The sequence below is a fragment of the Gossypium hirsutum genome, chromosome D04 (genome assembly GCF_007990345.1).
Source record: "Gossypium hirsutum isolate 1008001.06 chromosome D04, Gossypium_hirsutum_v2.1, whole genome shotgun sequence".
NCBI lineage: Eukaryota > Viridiplantae > Streptophyta > Magnoliopsida > Malvales > Malvaceae > Gossypium > Gossypium hirsutum.
In genome coordinates, this window is record NC_053440.1 from 57,451,530 (window position 1) to 57,477,232 (window position 25,703).

At 33.8% G+C, this 25,703-nt stretch overlaps 3 protein-coding genes across 4 annotated transcripts; all 3 read left to right on the forward strand.

The window, feature by feature from the left end:
- Positions 1-3,393: 3,393 nt before the first annotated feature.
- LOC107911533 (ankyrin repeat-containing protein ITN1) lies at positions 3,394-5,766 on the forward strand. Of its 2 annotated transcripts, none has more exons than XM_041091060.1 (4): positions 3,394-3,612; positions 3,697-4,473; positions 4,565-5,025; positions 5,139-5,766. In XM_041091060.1, exons 1-4 carry the CDS (start codon positions 3,603-3,605, stop codon positions 5,700-5,702), a joined length of 1,812 nt encoding a protein of 603 aa, XP_040946994.1. In that variant the 5' UTR covers positions 3,394-3,602; the 3' UTR covers positions 5,703-5,766. The 2 variants fall into 2 exon arrangements, with proteins under 2 accessions (XP_040946994.1, XP_016694855.2); XM_016839366.2 differs by having other exon boundaries at positions 3,395-3,600.
- Positions 5,767-14,634: 8,868 nt separating this feature from the next.
- LOC107911537 (ankyrin-3) lies at positions 14,635-16,706 on the forward strand. The gene is made up of 3 exons (XM_016839370.1): positions 14,635-15,454; positions 15,541-15,995; positions 16,117-16,706. The coding sequence occupies exons 1-3, from the start codon at positions 14,758-14,760 to the stop codon at positions 16,663-16,665; spliced, it is 1,701 nt and encodes a 566-aa protein (XP_016694859.1). The 5' UTR covers positions 14,635-14,757; the 3' UTR covers positions 16,666-16,706.
- Positions 16,707-21,237: 4,531 nt separating this feature from the next.
- LOC107911536 (ankyrin repeat-containing protein ITN1) lies at positions 21,238-23,489 on the forward strand. The gene is made up of 4 exons (XM_016839368.2): positions 21,238-21,265; positions 21,356-22,171; positions 22,258-22,724; positions 22,842-23,489. Exons 2-4 carry the CDS (start codon positions 21,385-21,387, stop codon positions 23,385-23,387), a joined length of 1,800 nt encoding a protein of 599 aa, XP_016694857.1. The 5' UTR covers positions 21,238-21,265; positions 21,356-21,384; the 3' UTR covers positions 23,388-23,489.
- The last annotated feature ends 2,214 nt before the right edge of the window (positions 23,490-25,703 follow it).

Sequence of the window (25,703 nt, forward strand, 5' to 3'; positions counted from 1 at the left end):
TCCGCACTTCATTTTGGTGGCCTCCTCCACATGGATGGTTAAAGTTTAATGTGTGTGGGATTGCTAAAGAAGATAGAGCAGGTTGTGGAGGTGTCTTGAGAGATAAGGAGGGTGTCGCAAGAGCATTATTTTCTGGTTCAGTAGCAGCAAATGATGCCGATGTGGCTGAGATTGGTGCGGTGAAGATTGCTCTGTAAGTATTTTTTTTAGCTATGAACTGGAAGATTAATGATTCTTTATTTATTGAACTTGGTTCATTGGTGGTGTTTTCTTGGTGTGCTAACAAGGAATGAGACCATGGTCTCTTCAAGCAATTTTTGCAGGTATTGAAAATGACATGTTAAAGGCTGGAAATGTTGTATTCTCATTGGCGGATAAGAAAGGTAACGAGATGGCATCTTCCTTGGCGATTGCAGGTTATAATCGGGTGAAAATGTTTAAAGCTTGGTGATGAATTTTTGTTTTGTTGCATTCATAGGTTTATTAGAGTTGGAATGCGTTTTAATTTTGATTGCTGTAATACTGAAATTTTTGTTGTTGTTCTGTTCGTCTTTGACAACAGTACAGCTCGAATGGAGCCAAAAAAAAAAAAAAAGGGAATGTTACATCTTTGAATAAGCATTACTTTGATTTTCAGTTATAATTAAAAATTAGTTTGACAAATCATTGAAAAATATGAGAATTTTAAGTTTAAGAAAAACACAAAGTTTTATTTAAAAGTGGGAAGTCGTCCTCAACTTTTTTAGTTAGCTGCGATTAGACACATTTAAAATCAAAATTCTTTTTTAAAAAGATAAAATTGAGTTTACAATATAAATCCAAACAAAAATGTTTAGGTTAATTAGAGAATTTATTATACGAAAGGAAGATTTTAGCACCCTCATGACGCCAAAAATTAATTCCTTGTTAAATATGTGTTGTCTACATTCGTAAATTAAAACTCATATCTTGGTTTTTGATTATGATCCAATTTTTTGATAAATTAAAAATAAATATTAAATGAGTGAATCAATTTTTTAATAGCAAAACAAAGATAATGATCAAGATGTAGCATTTTCAAAATTCAGGGGCCCTTTTTGAGATTTTCCATTTATTTTTCATCATGTTTAAAAGAGAAAAGTTATAAATTTTGAAGTCAGTAGCCCAATATTTATTAAGCCCAAATCAAATATTAGCTCAAAGTTAGAAGCATTCGAATTTTAAAATTGTGAAATTACATTTAATAGAAAGCAATAACATTTCAAAAGCTAATAAATATTAACAAAAATCGGATCCGATATCAACAACATAAAATTTGATATTATCATGTAAGCCGCTATTTTTAAATATTTAATGTTTTAGTCAATATTTTTGTTAAAAAAATCAATTTGATTGCTTTTGAAAGGTTTATGGCTAAATTCGAGTCTTTTTTTAAAAGATTGGTGACCAAATTTAGCTCAAGAAAAGAATAAGGATTAAATTTAACTCAAAAAAAGAATAAGGGCCAAATTGATAAAAAAAATTTACATAAATACTACGAGCTAATTTTATCATTATGCCTAATGAAAATTAAGTTGTATACTTTTATGATAGTAAAAAAAAATGTAATTTCATCATTTTAATAGCTTAAATCTTTATAATATTTAAAAGATTAAATCAAATATTTATAATTTTTAGAAGGTCAAAATGTAATTTTATCATTATTAATTTAAAATTTTGTAAATTATAGATAGGTTAAAAAGAGAGACCTATTGTCCCCTTGGCTCCACCCCTAAACCCATACGTTTTCATCCAACTTTGAAAGTCCTTTCAAGCTTTCCAATCTATTATATTTGATGTCTCAACGATCCTAACTCTCGACCAAATAATCTTTTTCACTATTTTTAAACTAATATACTTAGGATTGAGGTAGAATAAGGACATGGTGAACTCCAAAAGTAAATTAATTTTTAAAGGGATTTAAGACTAATTCATTTTGTGTCAAGTCTACAGTATTATTAGTTCATATTAACACATCTCTGTCTTCACTTGAAAGTTAATCTTACTCCGGCGCAATCAAGACAAATTATGTCTCATTATTAGATTTTAGACAACGTATAAATCTCTTTCTCTTCGTAATTCTATAGATTACAAGTCATGTGTTTAAATTATCGACTAATGGAAATTGTCTTTTGCATACAAAACTAAATTTGTGATGCAACTCCGAATTAATTTAACATAGGAAAAGAAGGGAGTGCGGCTTCCATGCAGCAACGACCAAAGCCAAAGAGAAGGCGTGCTGCCTAATTTCTTGCCCTTCTCATCCACACAATTTCTTGACTTTTCTTGTGTTTCTCATCCACACAATTATTTTATATTTTAGTAACACATTTTGATTTTGTTTCCCTTGTAAATATTTAAAAATATATAAATCTAAGTATTTACATGTTTGATAAATAAATTGTTTGTATAAAAAAAGTGAATTTTAAATTATGTCATAATAGTTACAATATTAATGGTTTGCGAAATTTAATTAAAATTAAAATTCGTTTTTATAATTAAACAAATTAAAATTTATGTTTCATATTGCAAATTAAATTAAAGTTAATACATGATTTTGATTTTTATTTCTTTGCATTTTCGTGAAAAAAGTATTGACTTCACCAAAAAGAGCTGGAGAGCTCATTTTCTTCCATTCTTCTCCTTCTTTGCAGTTTCCTTAAACCCGAATTTCACCATAAAAAACTCCTAAAAATGATGGATTAGGTGCATCTACTTTTCAACAATTGTTAGTATTTTAACCATCTTTATTAACTTTGTTTTAGGGCCATTTGCTTTCCTTTTCGTTTCAATTAAGTCATCATATGATAATAATATTTAATGTAAGTTATACAAATAGCCATTTAATTATTAGCACATTATTATTTTGGTCACTCGGGTTTAAAAAAGTTTAATTTAGTCACTAATATTATGGACAATTGATATTTTTGTCATTCCTCGTTCAATTATTAATAGAATGTTGATGCAACTTTTTTATTGGCATATTAATAAATTTAGCTTTTCAATCTCTATAAATTTTATTAATTTGATCTTAATTCTAAAAAATAAATTTAACCCTTAACTTTACACATTATGTTAATTTAATCTTGATTCTTAAAATTTTAAAAAATAAAAATATATATTTAAAAGTTTTTTTTATAAAATACATATACAAAATTATAAAATGCATACAAAAATATAAAAATATTTATAAATAAATGAATACTAATTTTTTTCTTCAAAGAAATCCTTCAAAGAAAATCTAGGGTTTAGTCTGAATGAGTCAATATTAACTAACATGACCAAAATTTAGTCTGTAACAGTTTTCTGAGCTACCAAACACCGTCTTAGAATAAAAAAGAGCATAGGGCAGCATTAACTTGACCACGAAGAGCTCTAGACCCCATTTTCTTCCATTATTTTCTTTAATTCTTCTCCTTCTTTGCAGTTTCCTTAAAACCAAATTTCACCATAAAAAACCTCCTACTTTATTGACCTCACTTCTAACCCAATATATCACTATTATTATTACTAAAGTGTTCAACCATATATGGTTGCCAGTAGTTGACTTGAATGCAGGATTTGCAAGCAAGTAACTAACTGGTATGGCATTCGGTAAATTTCTGATTTTGCAGTACTTTTTTCTTGAGCTTCGAATGTTTCAAGCTAATTAATTCAATTTTGTTTGGTGTTATCCAGGAAGAAATAGATCAACAAAAATGGGACCTGAAGAGCCTGAACAGAACATCACTCACATGGATGCTTCGCTGTATAAGGCAGCAGTAGAAGGCAACATTGAAGAATTCAATAATAAGCAGGGGCCTCAGCTTGAGTCGCTAAAGACCCCAAACCATGACAACGTGCTCCATCTTAACTTGGCAACCCAGGAGAATGCTACCTTGCTTTTTAACATATTTCTCTCAATAATCAAATTCTTCCCCGTACTATATGGATGCTTCTCTCCGCCTATGCGTGATTTAATTACTATTATAAGAGGAGAAAAAAGATCAGATTTTATCGAACAAATTCTCAGCAAGTGTCCGTCAATGCTACTCCAAACGAATGCTAAAGGCCAAACTCCTTTGCACGTTGCAGCAAGGTATGGTCATTCTGCTATTGTGAAACTTCTAATCAAGTCTTGTGCAAAAGCTAGAGATGGAGATTTAGAGAAGCTGGGAATGGATGAAGTAAATGCAGTGAGGGGGATGCTGAGGATTAGGGATCAGGAATCCAACACGGCTTTACATGAAGCAGCACGATGTGGCAATGTTGAAGTGGTAAAAGCATTGTTGGAGTTTGAAGAACCTGATTTTCCGTATTCTGCCAATAAAAAACAGGAGACTCCACTTTACATAGCTGCTAGGAGAGGAGACGGAGGCATGCTGAGTATACTATTAGATAAATCAAAATCAACAGCTCATGGCGGCCCCCACGGTAGAACAGCTTTGCATGCAGCAGCTATGGCTGGAGATGCAGGTATGTTGTTGAGTTGGTTCCAATTTTTTTAAAAAAAATTTTGAAATAAATAAAGAACAGGTCTATTGGCATTTTTTTTGCTTGGATTTAGAGGCAATAAGGATAATATTAGAGAAGAAGGGGAATTTGACAAAAGAAAGAGATGAAGATGGACACACCCCTCTTCATTATGCTGCACACTTGGGTTCTAGATTATCAGTTGTGGAAGAACTGTTAAAAAGGGATGTTTCAGCTGCCTACATAGGTGATAAAAAGAGGGGGATGACACCCCTTCTTATGGCAGCCAGGCAAGGTTATGGTGGAACATGTTCAAAGATTCTCTCTTTATGTCCAGATTGTTGTGAAAAAGTGGACAAAATAGGTTTGAATTTACTTCATTATATGGCTTTTAGAGACTCTGTCTTCCCACTAGGGAGTTCTATTTTCAAGCGTGGTGGTGCTGAGATTGTATATGGATCAGTTAGAAATCTAATGGAGTTGGAAGGTGCCTTTGGAATCACACCTCAGGAAGCTCATAATACACTTCGATCTAAGAAACAACATCAAAAACAGGTGTGTGTATATATATTGCATTTCCATGGCTATGGTTTTATTAATATTTAAGTTTTGAATTAACATATTCAATAAACCTACAATACAACCGGTTAATGTGGGTGGCATGACAGAAGCAAATCAAAGAATTGTTGGAAGAATTGGAGAACGATCAAGTGGCAGAGGAACCCGTTCGTCACTTTCGCTTACCAAATGTTTCTACAGAAAGATTGGAGGCTATAAGAAATACTCATTTAATAGTGGCAGCACTTATAGCCACCGTCACCTTCGCAGCGGCAATAACTGTTCCTGGTGGTTTGGAGAGTGAAAAAGGGTCAAAGCAAGGCACTCCCTTTTTGATTCATGAGGCAGCCTTTAAAGTATTTGTTGTAACAAACGCATTGGCCTTTATTTTCTCTGTTTCTGCCCTCTTCATCTACTTTGGGGTTCTGGATATTCTATTATCAAGATTTAAATTTTGGCGTCAAACAGTTTTATATCGAACTCGGTCTGTTTCTGGGCTTCTTGGCTATGCAACGCTCGCGATGATGATTGCTTTCAGCACAGGCAGTTATGTGGTCTTAAAACCTTCCCACGGACTTGCCATTGTTTCATATCTCATATGCCCTGCCTTCTTTTTCGTTCTGCATTTGACTATTTTTGATTACTATATTACTAAGATATTATTTCATCGTTGATTACAATATTTTTCCAATTCCTAATGTCAATGTTACCTCTTTGAAGAAATATTACTTTAATATTAATAATCTCCATTTAATTGTAATTAATATAAAATTATTAGTTGCTAGACATACAATTTCAAATAAAGTAAAATTTATTAAATATCAAAGAATAATAAAGATGATGTAATTAACTCTCGGTTATAATTAAAAATTAGTTGCATTATAATATGCATGCCCTGTAATTTTGATAATTTTGATTCTTTTTCTAATAATTTAGTAATTTAATGATGTTTAACAACTTTGTTTTCGCACGTTATATAATTTTATTTAATATTTTATAATTAAATTAAAATTTTATGTATTCAAAATAACCTAAACTTACCTAACCTTTGAATTAGATTCAATCTTATAATATTTGTAATTAATATAAAGTAGTAAACTATTCTTAGTCATGAATTAATTTCTTGTTGGAGAATAAAACGTGAGAAAGATAGAATAATATGTAGGAAAGTTGCTCTCTTATTAATGAATTCTGAATGAGTAAAAAACAAAGAATAAATGCCTATATTTATAGGCTTACATGAAAACTAACTTAAGATAAAAATAGCTAACAAATTATTTAGTCAAACTAGAAAATCTGAAACTACCAAGATACTACCAAGATTTTCTAAACATCCCACCAATATTATTTTGAATTATTCTCAACACTTCCCCTTAATTCAAAGTTGCAGACACCAAGTAAACTTCTAAAATAGCAAAACTTCTCTTTTGATAATGCTTTTGTTAACATATCTGCCAGCTGCTCTTCAGTGTTGCAATATTCCAAAGATATCTCCTCTTTTGCTACCAAATCTCGAATGAAATGATAACGAATATCTATGTGCTTTGTTCTACTATGAAATGTTGGATTCTTTGTCATAGAGATAGTGGATTTGTTGTCACAAATATGGTAGTTGCACATTTCTGCTCTTGTTGGAGATCGGTTAACATTCTCCTTAGCCAAATGGCTTGACAAGCTGTTGCAGTTGCTGCTACATATTCAGCCTCTGAGGTTGACAATGCTGTTGTAGCTTGCTTCTTAGAACTCCATGTGATCACCCCAGAACCTAGAGTAAAAACAAATGCTGATACACTTCTTCTATCATCTAGAGAACTTGCCCAATCACTGTCTGTGAACCCACACAATCTGAAATCTAAAGTTTTTGAGTACCATATGCCATACTCCGAAGTTCCAGCAATGTATCGCAAGACTCGTTTTGCTGCTCCATAATGAACCTTTGAAGGTTGCTGCATAAACCTGGAAATAACACCAACAGGAAATGCAATATCGGGTCTAGTGTGAGTCAAATAGATTAAACCTCCAACCAAGCTTCTAAACCTCCTTGCATCTACCATTTCTTCTCCATCCTCTTGCTGCAATTTTTCATTGATATTCATGGGTGTAGCTGCAGGCTTGCAATTAAGCATACTAAATTTACTGAGAAGATCCTTGGCATATTTCCTTTGTGAGATAAAAATTCCATCATCAGCTTGATGAATTTCAAGACCGAGGAAATAATGTAATAAACCCATATCGGACATCTCTAATTCATTCATCATTTGAGACTTAAATTCATCAACAAGTAAGTTAGAGGAACTAGTATAAATGATATCATCAACGTAAAGACAAACAATGATGAAATCATTTTTACCTTCCTTTTTCACGTACAAGGTGGGCTCGTTCTCACTTCTCATGTACCCTTTCTTCTAAAAATACCCATCGATCTTGTTGTACCATGCTCGAGGGGCCTGCTTCAATCCGTACAACGCCTTTTTCAGCTTGTAAACTTTTGTTTCATTTCCCTTCTCTATGAAACCTTCTGGTTGTGTTACGTAAACTTCCTCTTGTAGATCTCCATTGAGGAACGCTGATTTGACATCAAACTGGTAAACAGGCCATTGCAATTGTGCAGCTATTGCTAGAACAAGCCTCACCGTTTCGAACCGAGCTACTGGAGAGAAAGTTTCTTCGAAATCAATACCATATTGCTGTGCATAACCTTTCGCTCCAAGACGAGCTTTGTGCTTTTGGATGCTTCCATCTGCACCGAATTTTGTCTTGAACACCCACTTCAAACCAATTGCATTTTTATCTTCCGGCAAGTCGACCATCTCCCAAGTTCTATTCTTTTCGATGGATTGTATCTCCTCCATCATTGCCTTTTTCCATTCTTCCTTATCAGCAGCTTCTTCATAATACTGAGGATCTGAAACGGCTAGGGAAAATTGGCAGGATGCATAAGTGTCATCAGCATATTTCAGATTTGGCTTTTTGACCCTTGTTGATCTCCTTAGTGGAATTGGCTCGTCAGAAGATTCTTCAAGTGTTGTAGATATTGCTGGTGCAGGCTCCTCCTTTTTATCTATAGAATCTTTGATGGGAAAAGAAATCTCCTGTTGTACCTGTTCTACACTCATATCCCAGCTTGCATTTTCATCAAACACTACATCTCTTCTACTTGTAAATTTTCCACTATGAGGGTTATACAATCTATATGCTTTGGATTGAGTACAATAACCAATGAAAATGCATTTTTCAGACTTTTCATCAAGATTTTTACGAGCATGAGAATTTAATAAAGCGTATGCAACACACCCAAAAATTCTTAAATGACTTACATTAGGTTTCCTACCACACCAAGCTTCATATGGAGTTTTGTTCATGACAGCCCTTGTTGGTGAGAGATTCAGTAGATAGACAGATGTTGCCACAACTTCCGCCCAAAACTGATTTGAGAGTCCCTTCGCTTGTAACATGCTTCTTGCCATCTCCACAACAGTTCGGTTCTTCCGCTCAGCGACACCGTTCTGCTCAGGAGTGTAAGGAATTGTTAACTCCCTATGGATGCCACTGTCCTCACAAAACATATTAAACTCTTTGGACATGAACTCTCCACCTCGATCTGTGCGAAGAACTTTGATATGGCAGCCACTTTGATTCTCCACCATAACCTTGAATTTCTGGAACTTTTCAAAAGTTTCTGACTTGTTTTCCAAAAAATACACCCAGCTCATGCGACTATAATCATCAGTAAACAGCAAGAAGTAACGGCTCCCACCCAAGGACTCGGTTTGCATAGGACCACATAGATCAGCATGAATTAATTCTAAACATTCAGTAGCTCTCCATGCTTTTCCAACAGGAAATGGCTTCCTAGTTTGCTTTCCATAAATGCACCCCTCACATAAATCAAGAGAGACAATTTTCGGTAGTCCAAAAACCATACCTTTATCACTCAGTAATTTCAGGCCTTTAATATTGAGATGACCATACCTCAAATGCCATAGCTTCGAGTCATCCTTTGTATTTGCAGCAAGAACAAAGTTCTCCATGTTTGAAACATCCAACGGAAACATCTTGTTTGGTGTCATGTTGACATGGACTCGTTTGCCTGATTTTTTGTTTTTGATGATACATGCATCATCATCAAATACGACAGCATATCCACCAGCCATTAGTTGTCCAACACTCAATAAATTGTATCCTAAATCAGGAACAAACTGAACATTGTCCAACATTTTTCCTTCTCCATGGCTATTAACGATTTCCACAGTGCCTTTTCCTTCAACTTGCATCTCCCTTTTGTTTCCAAGTTGCACCTTTAGCTTTTGTGACTCGTCGAGCTCCTTGAATAAGGATTTGGTACCCGTCATGTGATTCGAACAACCGCTGTCCACAAACCACCAATCACTTGACTTATGGTTAGTATCAATACAAGCCATAAAAAGCTTGTTTTCTTCCTCACTTTCTGATGCAAAATTCATTTTTTGATCTTTATACCAACAATCAGCTTTTACATGCCCATATCTATTGCAATGGTAACATTGAATGCCATTTTTTGTGTTACCTTGCTCATTCGATTGCCTTTGTCCATCATACCTTCCTTTGCCTCTGCTTCTGCTATAGCCACCGCTACGACCTCTACGAAATCCTCCTCTTCCTCGTCCTCTATTTGTTGAACGGTTATTGTCACCTTTCACTTGAAATGCCTTCTCTTCACTCTTCTCTTCACTCCTTTCTGCTGATCTATTGATTCTCGCCTCATGAGATTGAAGAGATCCCATCAGTTCATCAACGGAAAGAACTGACAGATCTTTGGACTCTTCTATAGCAGCCACAACATGATCAAATTTTGTCGTTAAGCTTCGCAAGACTTTTGCTACAATTGTCTCGTCTGAAATTTTCTCACCATAGGAGCGCAATTGACCGACTATTGTCCTTGTTCGTGACAAAAAATCAGCAATTGATTCACCATTCTTCATCATTAAGGTCTCAAAATCACGTCGTAGTGATTGTAATTTCACTACTATGACTCTTGAATCACCTTGATATTCTTTCTGCAAGATTGACCATGCTTCATTCGATGTGGTTGCTGCTGCAATTCGAGAGAAAATAGAGTCATGAACTGCTTGCTGGATAATGAACAATGCCTTAGCATCATTTTTCCTGACTTCTTTCAACCTCCTATCTTCTTCTTCATCAGGTTCAAGTATGTCAACGAACCCGTACTCTACCAAGTCCCATAGCTCTTGCGATTTGAGCAATGTCCTCACCTTGATGCTCCACCACTCATATTTCTCACCATTGAAAATGGGTATGAGTGGTTGAGAGGAAGAAAAACCAGCTGATGCCATTCCAAAAACACTCACTCTTTTCTCTCGTGTTTCCCAAAGACCCTAATGGACCCAAACCTCACTTTCACTCAATTGCCTAAAGGATCCAACCTAGCTCCGATGCCAAAATTGTTGGAGAATAAAACGTGAGAAAGATAGAATAATATGTAGGAAAGTTGCTCTCTTATTAATGAATTCTGAATGAGTAAAAAACAAAGAATAAATGCCTATATTTATAGGCTTACATGAAAACTAACTTAAGATAAAAATAGCTAACAAATTATTTAGTCAAACTAGAAAATCTGAAACTACCAAGATACTACCAAGATTTTCTAAACATCCCACCAATATTATTTTGAAATATTCTCAACATTTCTTCCTCCAATACTTGCATGCAAAACCAAAGACAATGAGATTAAAAAAAAAATTTAAAGTTTTTGCGATTTGGACTTTCAATATTGTAACTTTAGCATTTCGACCATAACTTAAACTACAAATCTCTATTTTGAGCCCATAATATAGCATCTAATTAAAATTATTTCACAAATCAAGCACCAAAACCTCATGAACGCATCTAAAAATAGCCTGGAAGTTTGACGTGAAAGTTGCTAAGAAATCTTGAAAAAATCTGCTTTATGTAAATAGATAATTTTTTGTATTTTCTCTATTATATTATCTTTGCCTTATAAACATACATTATTAGGTTAAAACTTGAGGAGAGACCTAGACATAGTCACCTTAGCTTTATTTTGTTTTTGCGTTTTATTTTCTTTATGAGTTTTTAAATTTTTTTTCTAGTTTAAGGTCAATCAAAGTTTGATTCAATAAATTTATGAGACATGATTTGCACTTTAATTCTTTTTTGTTCTTTGATATTCATGCATCTTCTGTTATAATTACAATTGCTCAAGTTTATTACTATTGAGTCATCAACTAGAACTAATTTATTAAACACATTGAAGATATCATTATATCGATGATCGAACTTACAAAATCAATTGTAGATTTTACCTTTGGGTAAAACCTTTCAACATTGAATTTCCTAAAATTTTTAATTATTACTTTCTTTGATTCAGCTTTTAATTTAAATTTAGTTTTTTTATTTTATAAAACCCTTTTTTTATTTACCTTAGTGGTTCTTACTTAAGGAATATAATTATCACTAATATCTATATATGTGGATATAATTTTGCTTCTTGTTTTCTATTAATTTATATGTTCAAATTGATTTTATTTTTATAGGTCTCGACAGTCTAACAACTCTCTTGGATCTTCTTGTTGAGCATTTTTGAACTTCTTAAACCTTTGGCTTCATTTTGACCTGTATTTAAAAACTTTGTTTAAGTTTCAAGATAAAAAGGTTATCTACCATTGCAACTCTTCTATAGTAGTGTTATGATTAGTGGACATTACTTCTGTCACTTGTAAGGAAACACTCTTTTTTTCTCTACTTCAATTTTCTTTTTATTTAATCTAGATTGATCTCATAGGTTTGTAGAAATCCAATTGATTCATCAATTCACATATTATCAATATCTTTGGCTTCTCCAATGATTGTGACTTTGATGTTGAATTTCTTTAGAAAAGATCAAATCACACAATTTGGCATAGAACTTGTCAATTGTTTCATTATCCTCCATTTTTAGAGTTTTAAACCTTGTTATGAGCATTTGTAATTTAGATTGCTTCACAATCTCTATAACACCCCTAAACCTCGCCTGAACGTTATGGCTGAATCTAGAATGTTACGAAGAAGGGTTTTGAAACCGATCTTTACATGATAAAAAAAAACCTCGTATGGTATCTTACTAGAAAAGAGTCCTTATTGTATAAAACATATCCATTTAACATTGTCTTTACTAAAACCGTTGATAGTTTGTTCTTTAAGAAAAACTTAATTCGCGACAGAAATCTTAAGTGTCATTATATGTCGAAAACCAAGTTTGTGTTTTCCAAAACGTTTGTTTGCATAAAACCATTATTTACGAAAAATTGTTTGTTGTGCGTTGCAGAAAACATAATCAAACCAAAAACAACAACAAAAACCAAAAGAAATCAAAAAGTTCGGAGAGTCCCAAAATTACAAAACTCTCAAGAAAAACCATAAATTAAAATAAAACCAATAATTAAAGGATAGTTTCCATACTAGTGGTCATCGCTGAGCTTCCGTTGCACCGACCTGCCTATGTCTGAAGATTACCTGAATAGAGTAGACAAACAAATGTGAGTTTTCAAAAACTCAATGTGTAACTTAACAGAGACATGCATACACATAAACTCAGATTTCTCATGTAGCAAATCAGATACGGGCATAAGTCATTAACAGAATCATATAATATCATAATCGGATTATTAGAAACATACAGATATCCAAAGTCCTACCCCCATCCTCTACACACCATCGCTGACCATCCCAACACACCATATGGGGTATAAAACACCCACTCATCCCTACACACCACATAGTGTCTTTACAACACTTATCAAGAATAGTATGCAGTCAAGCTGCCAGTATATCGGTGAAATGTCACCTCACAGAATACTTCCTCCACATATACAAATCCCACCCCATACATAGATACAGATAACAGATAACAAATATAACAGAACTAACATGTCCCGCATGCTCATATACAAATATCATACATGTTATTATGAAATAGTCAAACATACATATCAACTTCTAAATACTCAAATTAGTCTATCAAAGTAGCAGATATCATACATTAGGGTTTGTTATTATGTAATGTATTGAAATAATCATAATCTAAACTTAAAATAATAAAATAAATTTAAATAGCATCGGATGCTTAAACTAAAATCAGAAAGAAATATAAAATTAAACAAAACATTGACTTTGTTATACAATAGTTTAAGTATCATTAAATAATATTTATAAATATAAAAAAGTCAAAGTCTTTTTAAAATACTAATTATTTAATTAGTTAATGAGTGTTGCATTTGATCTCATGTTATATATATTATAATATGCATGTGCTACTTGCCTGGAAAGGTTAAAATTAGTTGTATAATTAATTAATAAATATTTGAAACATTATTTTTCTTGAAAGGTGGACTGATTTTTAATAGCTTCATTAATTAATTAAAATCTAATAATGCAACTTTGTTTTAAGGCCATTTGCTTTCCATTTCCTTACAATTAAGTCATTCAATAACATTTTAGTAGCGTATTTCTGTTTTGTTCATTCAGATTTAAAAAATTATATGTTAATCACTTATCGGTTGTTGATATTTTGGTCACTTTTCCGTTAAATCATTAATAGAATGTTAATGCAGTTTTGTTTTTATTGGTATAATAATAAAGTTAGCTCTTTAATGTTTATAGATTCTATTAATTTAGACCTAATTTTAAAAAAAAAACAAATTTAACCCTTAACTTTACATATTATGTCAATTGATCTCAATTCTTAAAAATTTAAAAAATAAAAAAGATATTTAAAATTTGTTTCGATAAAAATACATACAAAATTATAAAAGTTATAAAATACATACATATAAATAAATGAGTATTCAATTCTCTCCTTTAAAGAAAAACACGAAAAAGAACTTATATAATTTATCATTTGTTTTGTTGAAAATGTGGTAAATCTTAGGGATTTTCATTGTTGGAAGGGTGAAAAGAAAATCTAGGGTTTAGTCTAAATCACTCAATAATAACTAACATCATCAAATTTTGGATGGACATAATGCATTGAAATAATCAATAATCAAAATTGACATCATAAATACAATCAACTTCATAATTAAAATATATCTAAATTTAAATAGATAAAACTAAAATCAGAAATAAATATGAAATTAAACAAAACACTTACGCTGTTATATTGTAGTTTAAGTATCATTAAATAATATTTATAATTATAAAAAAGTCAAAGACTTTTTAAAATACTAATTAATTAATTAGTTAATGAGTGTTCCATGTGATCTCATCTTATATTATAATATGAATATGGGAATGTGCTGCTTGCCTTGAAAGGTTAATATTAATTAATAAAAATGTGAAAAAATTAAAACTCACCATGTGCCTCCATAATTAGAATTTAATAATGCAACGTTGTTTTAGGGATTTGCTTTCCATTTCGTTACAATTAAGTCTTTCAATTATATTTTAGTAGTGTTTTACTGTTTTGGTCCGTTTATGATCAAACTCACAGAAACAAAGTTAAATTAGTTAGGGGGTTACAATCTCCATGCCTTCATGGGCAATCTCAAAGATTTCAAGCTATATATATGTGTCACTTGTCTTGATAAGCCACAAGGTGTCTTGGAATAAGTAAGGCATTTTGTAATTTTTCTTAATTTGTAATCTTTTTTTCGTTTATCTTTGAATGTTCCACGGTAATTGAATATTAATTGGTGTTTTCAAGGAAGAAAGCTGTGCAATAGATCAACAAATATGGGACCATCGTTAAACGACATTGTTATTTCCTCCGGTGAACCTGAGAAGCCTGCAGAGAACATCACTTGCATGGATGCTTCATTGTATAAAGCTGCAGCAGTAGGCAAAATTGAAGAATTCAATAATTACCAGGGGCCTGAACTTGAGTCGCTGAAGACCCCAAACCATGACAACGTGCTCCATGTTAACTTGTCAACCCCTGAGCGTATCTGGCAACGTACCAGATTTGATTTTGTCCTACAAATTCTTGACAAGTGTCCATCACTGCTACTCCAAACAAATGCTAAAGGTCAAATTCCACTGCATGTTGCAGCAAGGTATGGATATTCTACTATTGTACGACATCTAATCATGTTTTGTGCAAGCGTTATTTATAAAGATTTAGAGAAGCTGGGAATGGATCAACTGAATGCAGTGAGGGGGATGATCAGACATACGGATCAAGAATCCAATACGGCTTTACATATAGCAACACGGTATGGCCATGTTGAAGTGGTGCAAGCATTGCTGGAGCATGAAGACCCTGATTTTCCATATTTTGCCAATATAAACCACGAAACTCCACTTTACTTAGCAGCTAGGAGAGGAAGTCGGCGCTTGCTGAGTATATTATTAGATAAATCAAAATCAACTGCTCATGGTGGCCCCCACGGTAGAACAGCTTTGCATGCAACAGCTATGGTTAGAGATCCATGTAAGTTAAGTTCCAATTTTTTTTTTTTTGTTTGAAATAAACAGAGAATAGAACCATTGACTTTTTTTTTTTGGGCTTGAATTTAGGGGTTACAAGGATAATACTAGAGAAGAAAGGGAATTTGACAAAGGAAACAGATGAAAATGGACACACCCCTCTTCACTATGCTGCACACTTGGGTCACGATGCTGTTGTGGAAGAGCTGTTAAAATGGGATATATCTGTTGCTTATATAGGTGATAAAAAGTGGGGGATGACACCCCTTCTTATGGCAGCCAGGCAAGGTCTTTTTGGAACAGTAAGAAAGATTCTGTCTTATTGTCCAGATTGTTGTGAAAGAGTGGACAAAAGAGGTTGGAATTTACTTCATTTTATGGCGTTTAGAGACCTTTCTCGTGGATTCCGCATTTTATTAAAGAATGATAATGCTACCACGACTGAATATGGATCAGTCAGAAATCTAAGGGACTGGAAAGATACTAGTGGAATCACACCTCAACAAGTTTTCAATGCATGTAAATATGATAAGGAAGAGAAAAAGGTATATTTATATTTGTATTTGTATGCCTACGGCTATGGTTTTATTAATATTTGTGTTTTGAATTATGATTATATAACATATATAATATAATGATCTATAATATAATCGGCTAATGTGGTAGGAACAAATTGTGAAATTGTTAAAAGAAATTGTGAATGAAGAAGTCGCGGAGAAACCAGTTTATCCCATCGGCTTGCCAAACATATCTGCAGATAAAAACTTGGAGAAAGCAAGAGATGCTCATTTAGTAGTGGCAGCACTTATAGTCACCGTCACATTCGCAGCGGCAATAACCGTTCCAGGTGGTTTGCAGAGTGAAAAAGGGTTAGAGCAAGGCACTCCCCTTTTGATTCATGAGGCAGTGTTTAAAGCATTTGTTGTGACAAATGCATTGGCCTTTATTTTCTCTGTTTCTGCCCTCACCACCCACTTTGGGGTTCTGGATAATCAATTATCAGGATTTAAATTTTTTCGTGAAACAGTTTTATATCGAACTCAGTCTGTTTCTGGGATCCTTGGCTATGCAACGTTGGCAATGGTGGTTGCTTTCAGCACAGGTAGTTATGTGGTCTTAAAACCTTCCCACGGACTTGCCATTGTTTCGTATCTCATCTGCCCTGCCTTTTTACTCTGTATTTGGGAAATTTTGAATCCTTTAATGCAAATGTAAAATATAAATATGATAATATTACTTTATCATTGATTACAATGTTGTTCCAATTCCTAATAAAAAATTAATTTTTTTTTAAAAGATAATTTTGAGTCTACGATAAAAATTAAAAAAAAAATGTTGTTTACATAGCATCCTCGCGACGCTCAAAATCGGCACCTTATTAAATATGTTTTGTGTACCTTGTTAAATTAAAATTCATATCTAGGTACTTAATTATGATCCAAATTTTTGATAAATTAAAAGCAAAGATATTAAATGAGTGAATCGGTTATTTAATAGCAAAACAAAAGTAAGGATCAAGATGTAGCATATTCAAAATTCAAGGGCCTTTCTTGAGGTTTTTCATTTTATATTTTTTATCATTATAAAAGATAAAAAAGTTATAAATTTTGAAGTAAATGGGCCCACAGTCCAACATTTATTACACATATGAACAGATAAGAAAACATTTGGGCCCAAATCGAATATTATCCCAAAGTTCATAAACATTTGACTTTAAAAATTGTGAAATTAAATTCAAAACTAATAAATATTAACAAAAATTGGATCCCATATCCACAAATTAAAACTCCAATTCTTGTTACTCACGGATCCTGGACGAAATTCGGTGTTTACAAAAGGTATCAAGTGGCGGAGGAACTAGTTTGTCCCATTTGCTTGCCAACTATCTCTGCAAAAAGCTTGGAGAAGAAGGGAAATGCTCATTTAGTAGTGGCAGCACTTATTGCCACCTTTGCATTCGCAGCGGCAATAACTGTTCTTGGTGGTTTGCAAAGTGACAAAAGGTCAAAGCAAGGCACTCCCCTTTTCATTCATGAGGCAGCCTTCAAAGCATTTATTGTAACAAATGCATTGGCCTTTTTATACTCCGTTTCTGCCCTCACCATCCACTTTGGGTTATGGATAATATATTATCAAGATATAATTTTTGGCATCGAACAGTTTCAAATCGAACTCGATTTGTTTCTGGGATCCTTGGGCATGCAATGATTGCAATGGTGATTGCTTTCAGCACAGGTAGTTATGTGGTTTTAAAATCTTCCCACGGACTTGTCATCGTTTCATATCTGATCGGCCCTGCCTTTTTCTTTGGTGTGTGGCTAATTTTGCATGCTTCCTTATATATATAAAATATAAATGTGACAATATACTTTATCATCGATTACAATATTCTTCCAATTTCTAGTTCGAATGTTACCTCTTTGAATAAACATTACTTCAATTTTTTTTTTTGAGATATGTCTATCTTATTAAAATTATGAAAAAGGTCAAAAAAAAATCACAATTTGTGTAAAGTAAGATTTACTAAATATCAAAGAATAGTAAAGATATATTGTAATTAATTTTCGGTTATAATTAAAAATTAATTTGACAAATAATTGAAAAATATGAGGATTCTAGGTTTAAGAAAAACATGAAATGTTATTTAAAAATGAAAAGTGGTGATTAAATTTTTTGGCTAGGTGTGATCAAACACATTTAAAGTCATCTTTTAAAAACAAAATTTTGAAAATTCTTTTTTAAAAAGATAATTTTGGGTCTACCATAGAAATTCAGAGAAAATTATTTAGGTTAGGGAATTGGTTACGGAAGATTTTGGGTCTATCTTGTTAAATATATGTTGTTTACATTCGTAAATTAAAATTCATATCTCTGTATTTAATTGTAACACTCCAAAATTGGGGCGAGGAGCAGTAAGGTTTGTTGGTTTGGGGTTAGTGGTTCGTAAGTCCTAAGTTAATTTTTGTATTTTAAAAATAAAATGAGTCTCTTGATTTAGTGGTAAAAAATTAGTTTACCTTTAGATCTTGTGTTCAAATTCTCGTGAGAGCTTTGAGGAAGTTAATTTTTGGTTTTTAAATTTTGTTAAATTCTATCACGTTTGGATTCAATTTTCAATACTTCACTAAGTGATGTATGTATTTGGACTATATGGACTTTTGTTATGGTCCTTTTATGATATTACTAATAATTTCTTGATTGAGAAAAAAAAATATATTACTTATGACATGTGGCTTCCCTTGTACCATGTTAAATAATCTCTCGTGTTTGCAAGATTTTCTATTATGTTCGTATATCAAGTGTTTATGAATGAAGTCAAAAATTTTGTGTTGGGAGTCTGAAGTAATAATTTTAGAGGGGAAATAATTTTAAATAAATTTAAAATTAATTTATCTCGTGTTTAGTTTAATGTATTCTTTATCTATATCACTATTTAAGAGTCAATTCTATTTTGATAGCGAAGATAAGTTATTTTCCCTTATTGGACATTAGACTACATGATATCTTATCATGTTTCCATGAGTTAATGGACTATTCATTTAAATTACAACTAATTGAAATTATCTTTTGCATCCAAAACAATATTTGTGATGCAACTTCCGATAAATTTAACGTAAGTAACTAATGAGCTAATATTTACACATACTATTAGTTTACATGTTGGTTTGAATCCATAAAAATGTAAATTTATATAAATGTAAAAAAAAATTTGACAGTTTTTCAAATATTAAATCTCGTACATTCGTTTGAATCATAAAAAATATACACTTTCTATTTTATTATAGAAAAAAAAATACCATGTTTTTCATCTTTATCAAATGTGTTTTTCAATTTGAAAAAAAAATAAAAATTAGAAAATGAAATATTTCTTTGAAAATGATAATAGAAAATAAAAATAAAAAAAAATATTGTAAGGAACCACTACACCAAAACAGGCTTTTAGCGGCGTTTGGATTAAAAACGCCGCTAAAGATCAATCCTTAGCAGCACTTTATGGAAAACGCCGCTGAAAATAAGCATTAGCAGCGTTTTCCAGAAAGCGCCGCAAAAAAGCTAAGCCCAACGACGTCGTTTTCTAAGCTTTCGGGGATTTAGCCGCTTTTTTAAGAAAGCGCCGCTAATGCTCAGGGCTTTAGCGGCGTTTTTGAGAAAGCACCACAAAAAAACCTAAGCCCAACCACGCCGTTTTCTGAGCTTTTGGGGATTTAGCGGCGTTTTTAGAAAAGCGCCTTTAATGCTTAGGGCTTTAGCGGCGTTTTTGAGAAAGCGCCGCAAGAAAAACCTAAGCCCAACGACGCTGTTTTCTGAGCTTTCGAGGATATAGCGGCATTTTTAAGAAAGCGCCGCTAATGCCCAGGGCTTTAGCGGCGTTTTTGAGAAAGCGCAGCAAAAAAACCTAAGCCCAACGATGCCGTTTTCTGAGCTTTCGGGGATTTAGCGGCGTTTGTAGGAAAAGCGCCGCTAAAGGTCTTGTTCTTTAGCGGCATTTATTTCTAAAATCGCCGCAAAAGTTTGCGGCATTGTCAATAGCGGCATTTTTTGCGGCGCTATTGGAAGCGCCGCTAAAGGCAAAAAAAAACCCGCTAAAAGCCTGTTTTGGTGTAGTGAACCAAAGGAAGGTTAACCCATTTTTTTTGGATTAATATACCATTTGGTCTTTAAATTTGGTTCTAATGTTCAATTTAATACTCAAACCAAATGACTTCATATAGCTTAATAAATATTTTACATGTGTACTATGGTAAAAAAAAAACATAAGTATTTTAATTGAGATAAAAAAATGGGTATTAAAAGAAACATTGAAGCTAAATTTAAGCATTTAATTATGACAAAAGGAAATTCAAGCATTGAATTGACAATATTTGGGTACCAAATTAAACATAGAAGCCAAACTTATGTACCAATTTGGAAAAAAAAAATCTCGAGTACATTAACGTTCTTCTGCTATTAAATCTTCTCATTGAATAAAGCAAAAGCTATGATTTGCAAAGAGAATAAATGGTGTGTAGGAAAAATGTAGGGAAAGAAGAATAAAGGGGAAATTGTAGCTCCATCTACTTGGACCAAATTTTTTATTATATTGATTCCTTTTAATGAAAAATAATTGTACTCAGGCGCAAAAGGTGGAAAAAAAAATTTAGAGGGTCGAAATTAAATTTTAATTTTTATAATAATAAAAATGTAATTTTAACATTTGAATAGCCTATATATTTATAATGTTTAAAAGATTAAATCAAATTTTTATCATTTTAGGGGGGCCAAAGTGTAATTTTATCTTTACTAATTTAAATTTTTTTACTTGTACTACAAGTTGTATTGCATTTTGCCCCATTTAATTTATAAAAAAAAAAGTAAATTAGTCATTGTATACTAGATCAAAGATCAAGTTGGTCCTTCTGGTAAACATTAGCCCATGTACATTAGAATGAGGGACACGTTGCATGTCATGTTTAACTATCTAACTATTCTGTTTGTTATGCCCGTTTTATTGATAGAAAAGGATGAAACTTTTAATAGAAATGATCAGTTTACTTTTTTTATCTAATAAACAATGACTAATTTACTCATTTTTTAAAAAGAAAAGGTAAGATACAATCTAAACCCTAAACCTTCATAGTACTTTTACCTTAATTAAAGCTCATAGCAAGAATAGCATTGTTGAGGATTATGCTACGCGAATGTGTTAAGGAAGAAATTGAAAAATGTAACGGTAGTTCTTTACGCAACACTAAAGTGTTCAAGTAAGGAATTATATATAGTTGTCACACTTGAATGAAAGATATTATAGGCAAGCAACAAATATGTAAGGCATTTGGTAAATTTCTGAATTTGTAGTACCTTTTTTTTTTCCTTGAGCTTGGAATGTTCCTAGCTAATTAATTACATTTTGTTTGGTGTTATCTAGGACGAAAGCTGTGCAATAGATCAACAAAAATGGAACCATCGACAAACATCGCGCTTATATCCTCCGGTGAACCTGAGGAGCCTGAAGAGAACATCACTTACATGGATGCTTTGTTGTACAAGGCAGCAGCAGAAGGCATAATTGAAGAATTCAATAATCACCCAGAGCTTCAACTTGAGTCGCTAAAGACCCCAAACCATGACAACCTGCTCCATGTTAACTTGGCAACCCAGGAGAGTGCTGTTGACATTGTGTACTCATTATTCATATTATTCCCCGAAGGATATGTATTATTCCATCAGTATTTGAGTATTTTCATTAGTATGATAAAAAGAGAAAAGAGATCAGATTTTTTCGAGCAAATTCTCAGCAAGTGTCCGTCACTGCTACTCCAAACGAATGCTAAAGGTCAAACTCCTTTGCACGTTGCAGCAAGGTTTGGACATTCTGCTATTGTGAAACTACTAATCAAGTCTTGTGCAAAAGCTAGAGATGGAGATTTAGAGAAGCTGGGAATGGATCAAGTAAATGCAGTGAGGGAGATGTTGAGGATTACGGATCAGGAATCGAACACGGCTTTGCATGAAGCAGCAGGGTGTGGCAATGTTGAAGTGGTGAAAGCATTGTTGGAGTTTGAAGACCCTGATTTTCCGTATTCTGCCAACAAAAAACAGGAGACTCCACTTTACATAGCAGCTAGGAGGAGAGGATCTGGGCGCTTGTTGACTCTATTATTAGATAAATTCAAATCAACTGGTCATGGCGGCCCCCACGGTAGAACAGCTTTGCATGCAGCAGCTATGGCTGGAGATGCAGGTATGTTGTTGAGTTAGTTCCTTTTTTATATTAAAATTTTGAAATAAATAAACAGGTCTATTGACATTTTTTTTGCTTGGATTTAGAGGCAATAAGGGTAATATTAAAGAAGAAGGGGAATTTGACAAAAGAAAGAGATGAAGATGGACACACCCCTCTTCATTATGCTGCACACTTTGGTCGTAGTCGTAGAATCTCAGTTGTGAAAGAACTTTTAAAATGGGATGTATCAGCTGCTTATATAGGTGATAAAAAGAGGGGGATGACACCCCTTCTTATGGCAGCCAGGCAAGGTTATCTTGTAACAGTTTCAAAGATTCTCTCTTTATGTCCAGATTGTTGTGAAAAAGTGGACAACAAAGGTTTGAGTTTACTTCATTATCTGGCTTTTAGAGTTTCTTCCTCCCCAATAGGGCGTTCACTTTTCAAGTATGGTGGTAGTGAGATTGTAAATGGATCATTCAGAAATCTAAGAAAGTTGGAAGATGCCTTTGGAATGACACCTCAAGAAGTTTATAATGCACTTCGATCTGAGAAACATCATCATAAACAGGTGTGTGTATATATATGTGGGGCATTTCCATGGCTATGGTTTTATTAATATTTAAGTTTTGAATTAACATATTTAATAAACCTACAATACGATCGGCTAATGTGGGTGGCATGGCAGAAGCAAATCAAAGAATTGTTGGAAGAAATTGAGAATGATCAAGTGGCGGAGGAACCAGTTTGTAGCTTTCCCATACGAAATGTTTCTGCAGAAAGTTTGGAGAAGGAAAGAGAGGCTCATTTAATAGTGGCAGCACTTATAGCCACCGTCGCATTCGCAGCGGCAATAACTGTTCCAGGTGGTTTGCAGAGTGAAAAAGGGTCAGAGCAAGGCACTCCCCTTTTGATTCATGAGGCAGTGTTTAAAGCATTTGTTGTGACAAATGCATTGGCCTTTATTTTATCTGTTTCTGCCCTCACCATCCACTTTGGGGTTTTGGATAATCTATTATCACAATTTAAATTTTTTCGTCGAACAGTTTTATATCGAACTCGGTCTGTTTCTGGGATCCTTGGCTATGCAACGCTGGCAATGGTGACTGCTTTCAGCACAGGTAGTTATGTGGTCTTAAAACCTTCCCACGGACTTGCCTTTGCTTCGTATCTCATCTGCCCTGCCTTTCTACTCTGTATTTGGGGAATTGTGAATCCTTCAATACATATGTAAAATATAAATACGATAATATTACTTTATCATTGATGTTAAGATAAAATAAAGTTTCATAAATAAAGTTGTTATAAGTACTGATGTTTGTACTGCTTGTAAAAAGGGAAAGTTTCATAAGTTGCCGTTTCCTGTTCCTACTACTGAATATACTGATCCCTTTTCTTTGGTTGTTTCGGATTTATGGGGACCTACCTCAGTTGCTTCTGGGTCAAATTAGTATTATGTCTCGTTTATCGATATATGTTCTCTGTTCACTTGGGTGTATTTAATTCGGCAGAAGTCTCAGGCTGTGACTTGCTTCATTCAGTTTCAGAAACTCATTCAAAATCAATTCGGCAAATCTATCAAACAGTTTCAGAGTGACTGGGGTGGGAAGTATAGAGCGGTCGCTTCAGTTCTGGCTTCTCAAGGCATCATTCATCGTATTACATGTCCTCATACTTCTGAACAAAATGGCGTTGCAAAGTGTAAACATAGACACATTGTGGAAATGGGACTCACTCTTTTAGCTCAAGCAGGGCTTTCAATGGAATTTTGGGCTTATGTGTTTACATGCGCGGTTCACTTAATAAATCACCTTCCCACACTAGTGCTGGATGGTAAGACTCCGTATAGAGTTATGTATGGGCGTAATCCTACCTATGATCATTTGCGTATTTTTGGGTGTTGTTGCTATCCGTATTTGCGGCAGTTTCAACGTTACAAGTTAGATTTTCGGTCTCAACCGTGTACGTTCTTGGGATACAGCTCTTGTCACAAGGGGTATCAATGTCTTTTACCTGATGGTCGAATTATTGTCTCTCGTCATGTAGAGTTTGATGAATCACAATTTCTTTCTCCGACGTCCTTATCACGCTCTACTCGGGAGGTGCGTACTATACCTACCTGTTTCCTGTGCTTAAGAATAATGTGTCTTGTCATAGGAACACAGTAACTGATCCTGCATGCCCGAGTCCTTTGAATGGATCTTCGGTTCCTCAGAATGGAGTAGATATTAGTCCAACAAGTACTAATTCTCATAGTATTCCCTCTTTAAATGGGTATTTGGCTCCTCAGAATGGAGTAGATATTAGTCCAACAAGTACTAATTCTTATAGTATTCCCTCTTTAAATGGGTATTCGGTTCCTCAAAATGAAGTAGATATTAGTCCAACAAGTACTAACTCTCATAGTATTCCTTCTTATTCTGGTGATCAGTCTCCCACACCAGTTGTTCCAATTCCATCTGTTCCTATAGAACCAGAGATTTTTGTGCCTGATACGAATTTTCATCCCATGACTACTCGATCAAAGGCTGGTATTTTTAAACCTAAAGTCCTTGTTGTTGAAGTTAGTAAACCATCAACAATTGAGGAAGCTTTTGCTAGCCCTGAGTGGCAGGCTGCTGCTCAAGCTGAGTATGATGCCCTGATTTATAATGGTACCTGGGAACTTGTCCCTCTGCCATCAGGTCGCAAAGTTATTGGCTGCAAATGGTTATTCAAAGTCAAGAAAAACCCAGACAGTACAGTTGAACGGTGCAAAGCGCGTCTGGTTGTGAAAGGTTGTCCTCAAGTTCCGGGCTATGATTTTCAAGAAATGTTTAGTCCAGTAGTCAAACCTGCCACTATCAGGGTTATCTTGTCGATTGTGGTTACTAAAGGTTGGTCACTTCGTCAAGTTGATGTCAACAATGCTTTCTTAAATGGTGATATTGATAGAGAAGTATTTATGCAGCAACCCCTGGGATATGTGCAGCTTGGGTTTGATGGAAAACCCTTGGCTGTCATTTAAAAAAGGCTTTATATGGTCTACGTCAGGCTCCCCACGCATGGTTTGAGAAGTTAAGGACGTTTCTTCTGACAGTTGGGTTTGTTAGTTCAAAGTCCGATGCGTCGTTGTTTGTTCGTGCTTGCTCTGACTCCATTCTATATGTTCTTGTGTATGTCGATGACATACTGGTGATTTATCGTCTTCTATTGACAGGTTTGTGAAGTTGCTGAATGATGAATTCTCTCTAAAAGACATTGGAAGTCTTAATTATTTTATGGGTATTGAGGTCACTAGGTCCTCCGCTGGGTGTCTTCACATCGGTCAAAAGAAGTACATTCACGATATATTGAAACGTAGTGGCTTGTCTAATGCTAAAAGTGTTCATACACCCATGATTAGTTCATCTCATATTTCTAAGGATGACGGGGATACTTTGTCTAATCCGACTGGGTATAGGAGTTTGGCTGGTGCATTACAGTATGTTGTTATTACTAGGCCTAATATTGCGTATGCGGTAAACAGGGTTTGCCAATTCATGCATAATCCTACCACAGTTCATATGGG

Coding starts and splice junctions, on each gene's coding strand:
- LOC107911537 (XM_016839370.1), top strand. CDS start 14,758: ATGGGACCATCGTTAAACGACATTGTTATTTCCTCCGGTGAACCTGAG. Junction 15,455..15,540: donor AGCTATGGTTAGAGATCCAT/GTAAGTTAAGTT, acceptor GCTTGAATTTAG/GGGTTACAAGGATAATACTA. Junction 15,996..16,116: donor ATGATAAGGAAGAGAAAAAG/GTATATTTATAT, acceptor CTAATGTGGTAG/GAACAAATTGTGAAATTGTT.
- LOC107911533 (XM_041091060.1), top strand. Junction 4,474..4,564: donor AGCTATGGCTGGAGATGCAG/GTATGTTGTTGA, acceptor GCTTGGATTTAG/AGGCAATAAGGATAATATTA. Junction 5,026..5,138: donor AGAAACAACATCAAAAACAG/GTGTGTGTATAT, acceptor GTGGCATGACAG/AAGCAAATCAAAGAATTGTT.
- LOC107911536 (XM_016839368.2), top strand. CDS start 21,385: ATGGAACCATCGACAAACATCGCGCTTATATCCTCCGGTGAACCTGAG. Junction 22,172..22,257: donor AGCTATGGCTGGAGATGCAG/GTATGTTGTTGA, acceptor GCTTGGATTTAG/AGGCAATAAGGGTAATATTA. Junction 22,725..22,841: donor AGAAACATCATCATAAACAG/GTGTGTGTATAT, acceptor GTGGCATGGCAG/AAGCAAATCAAAGAATTGTT.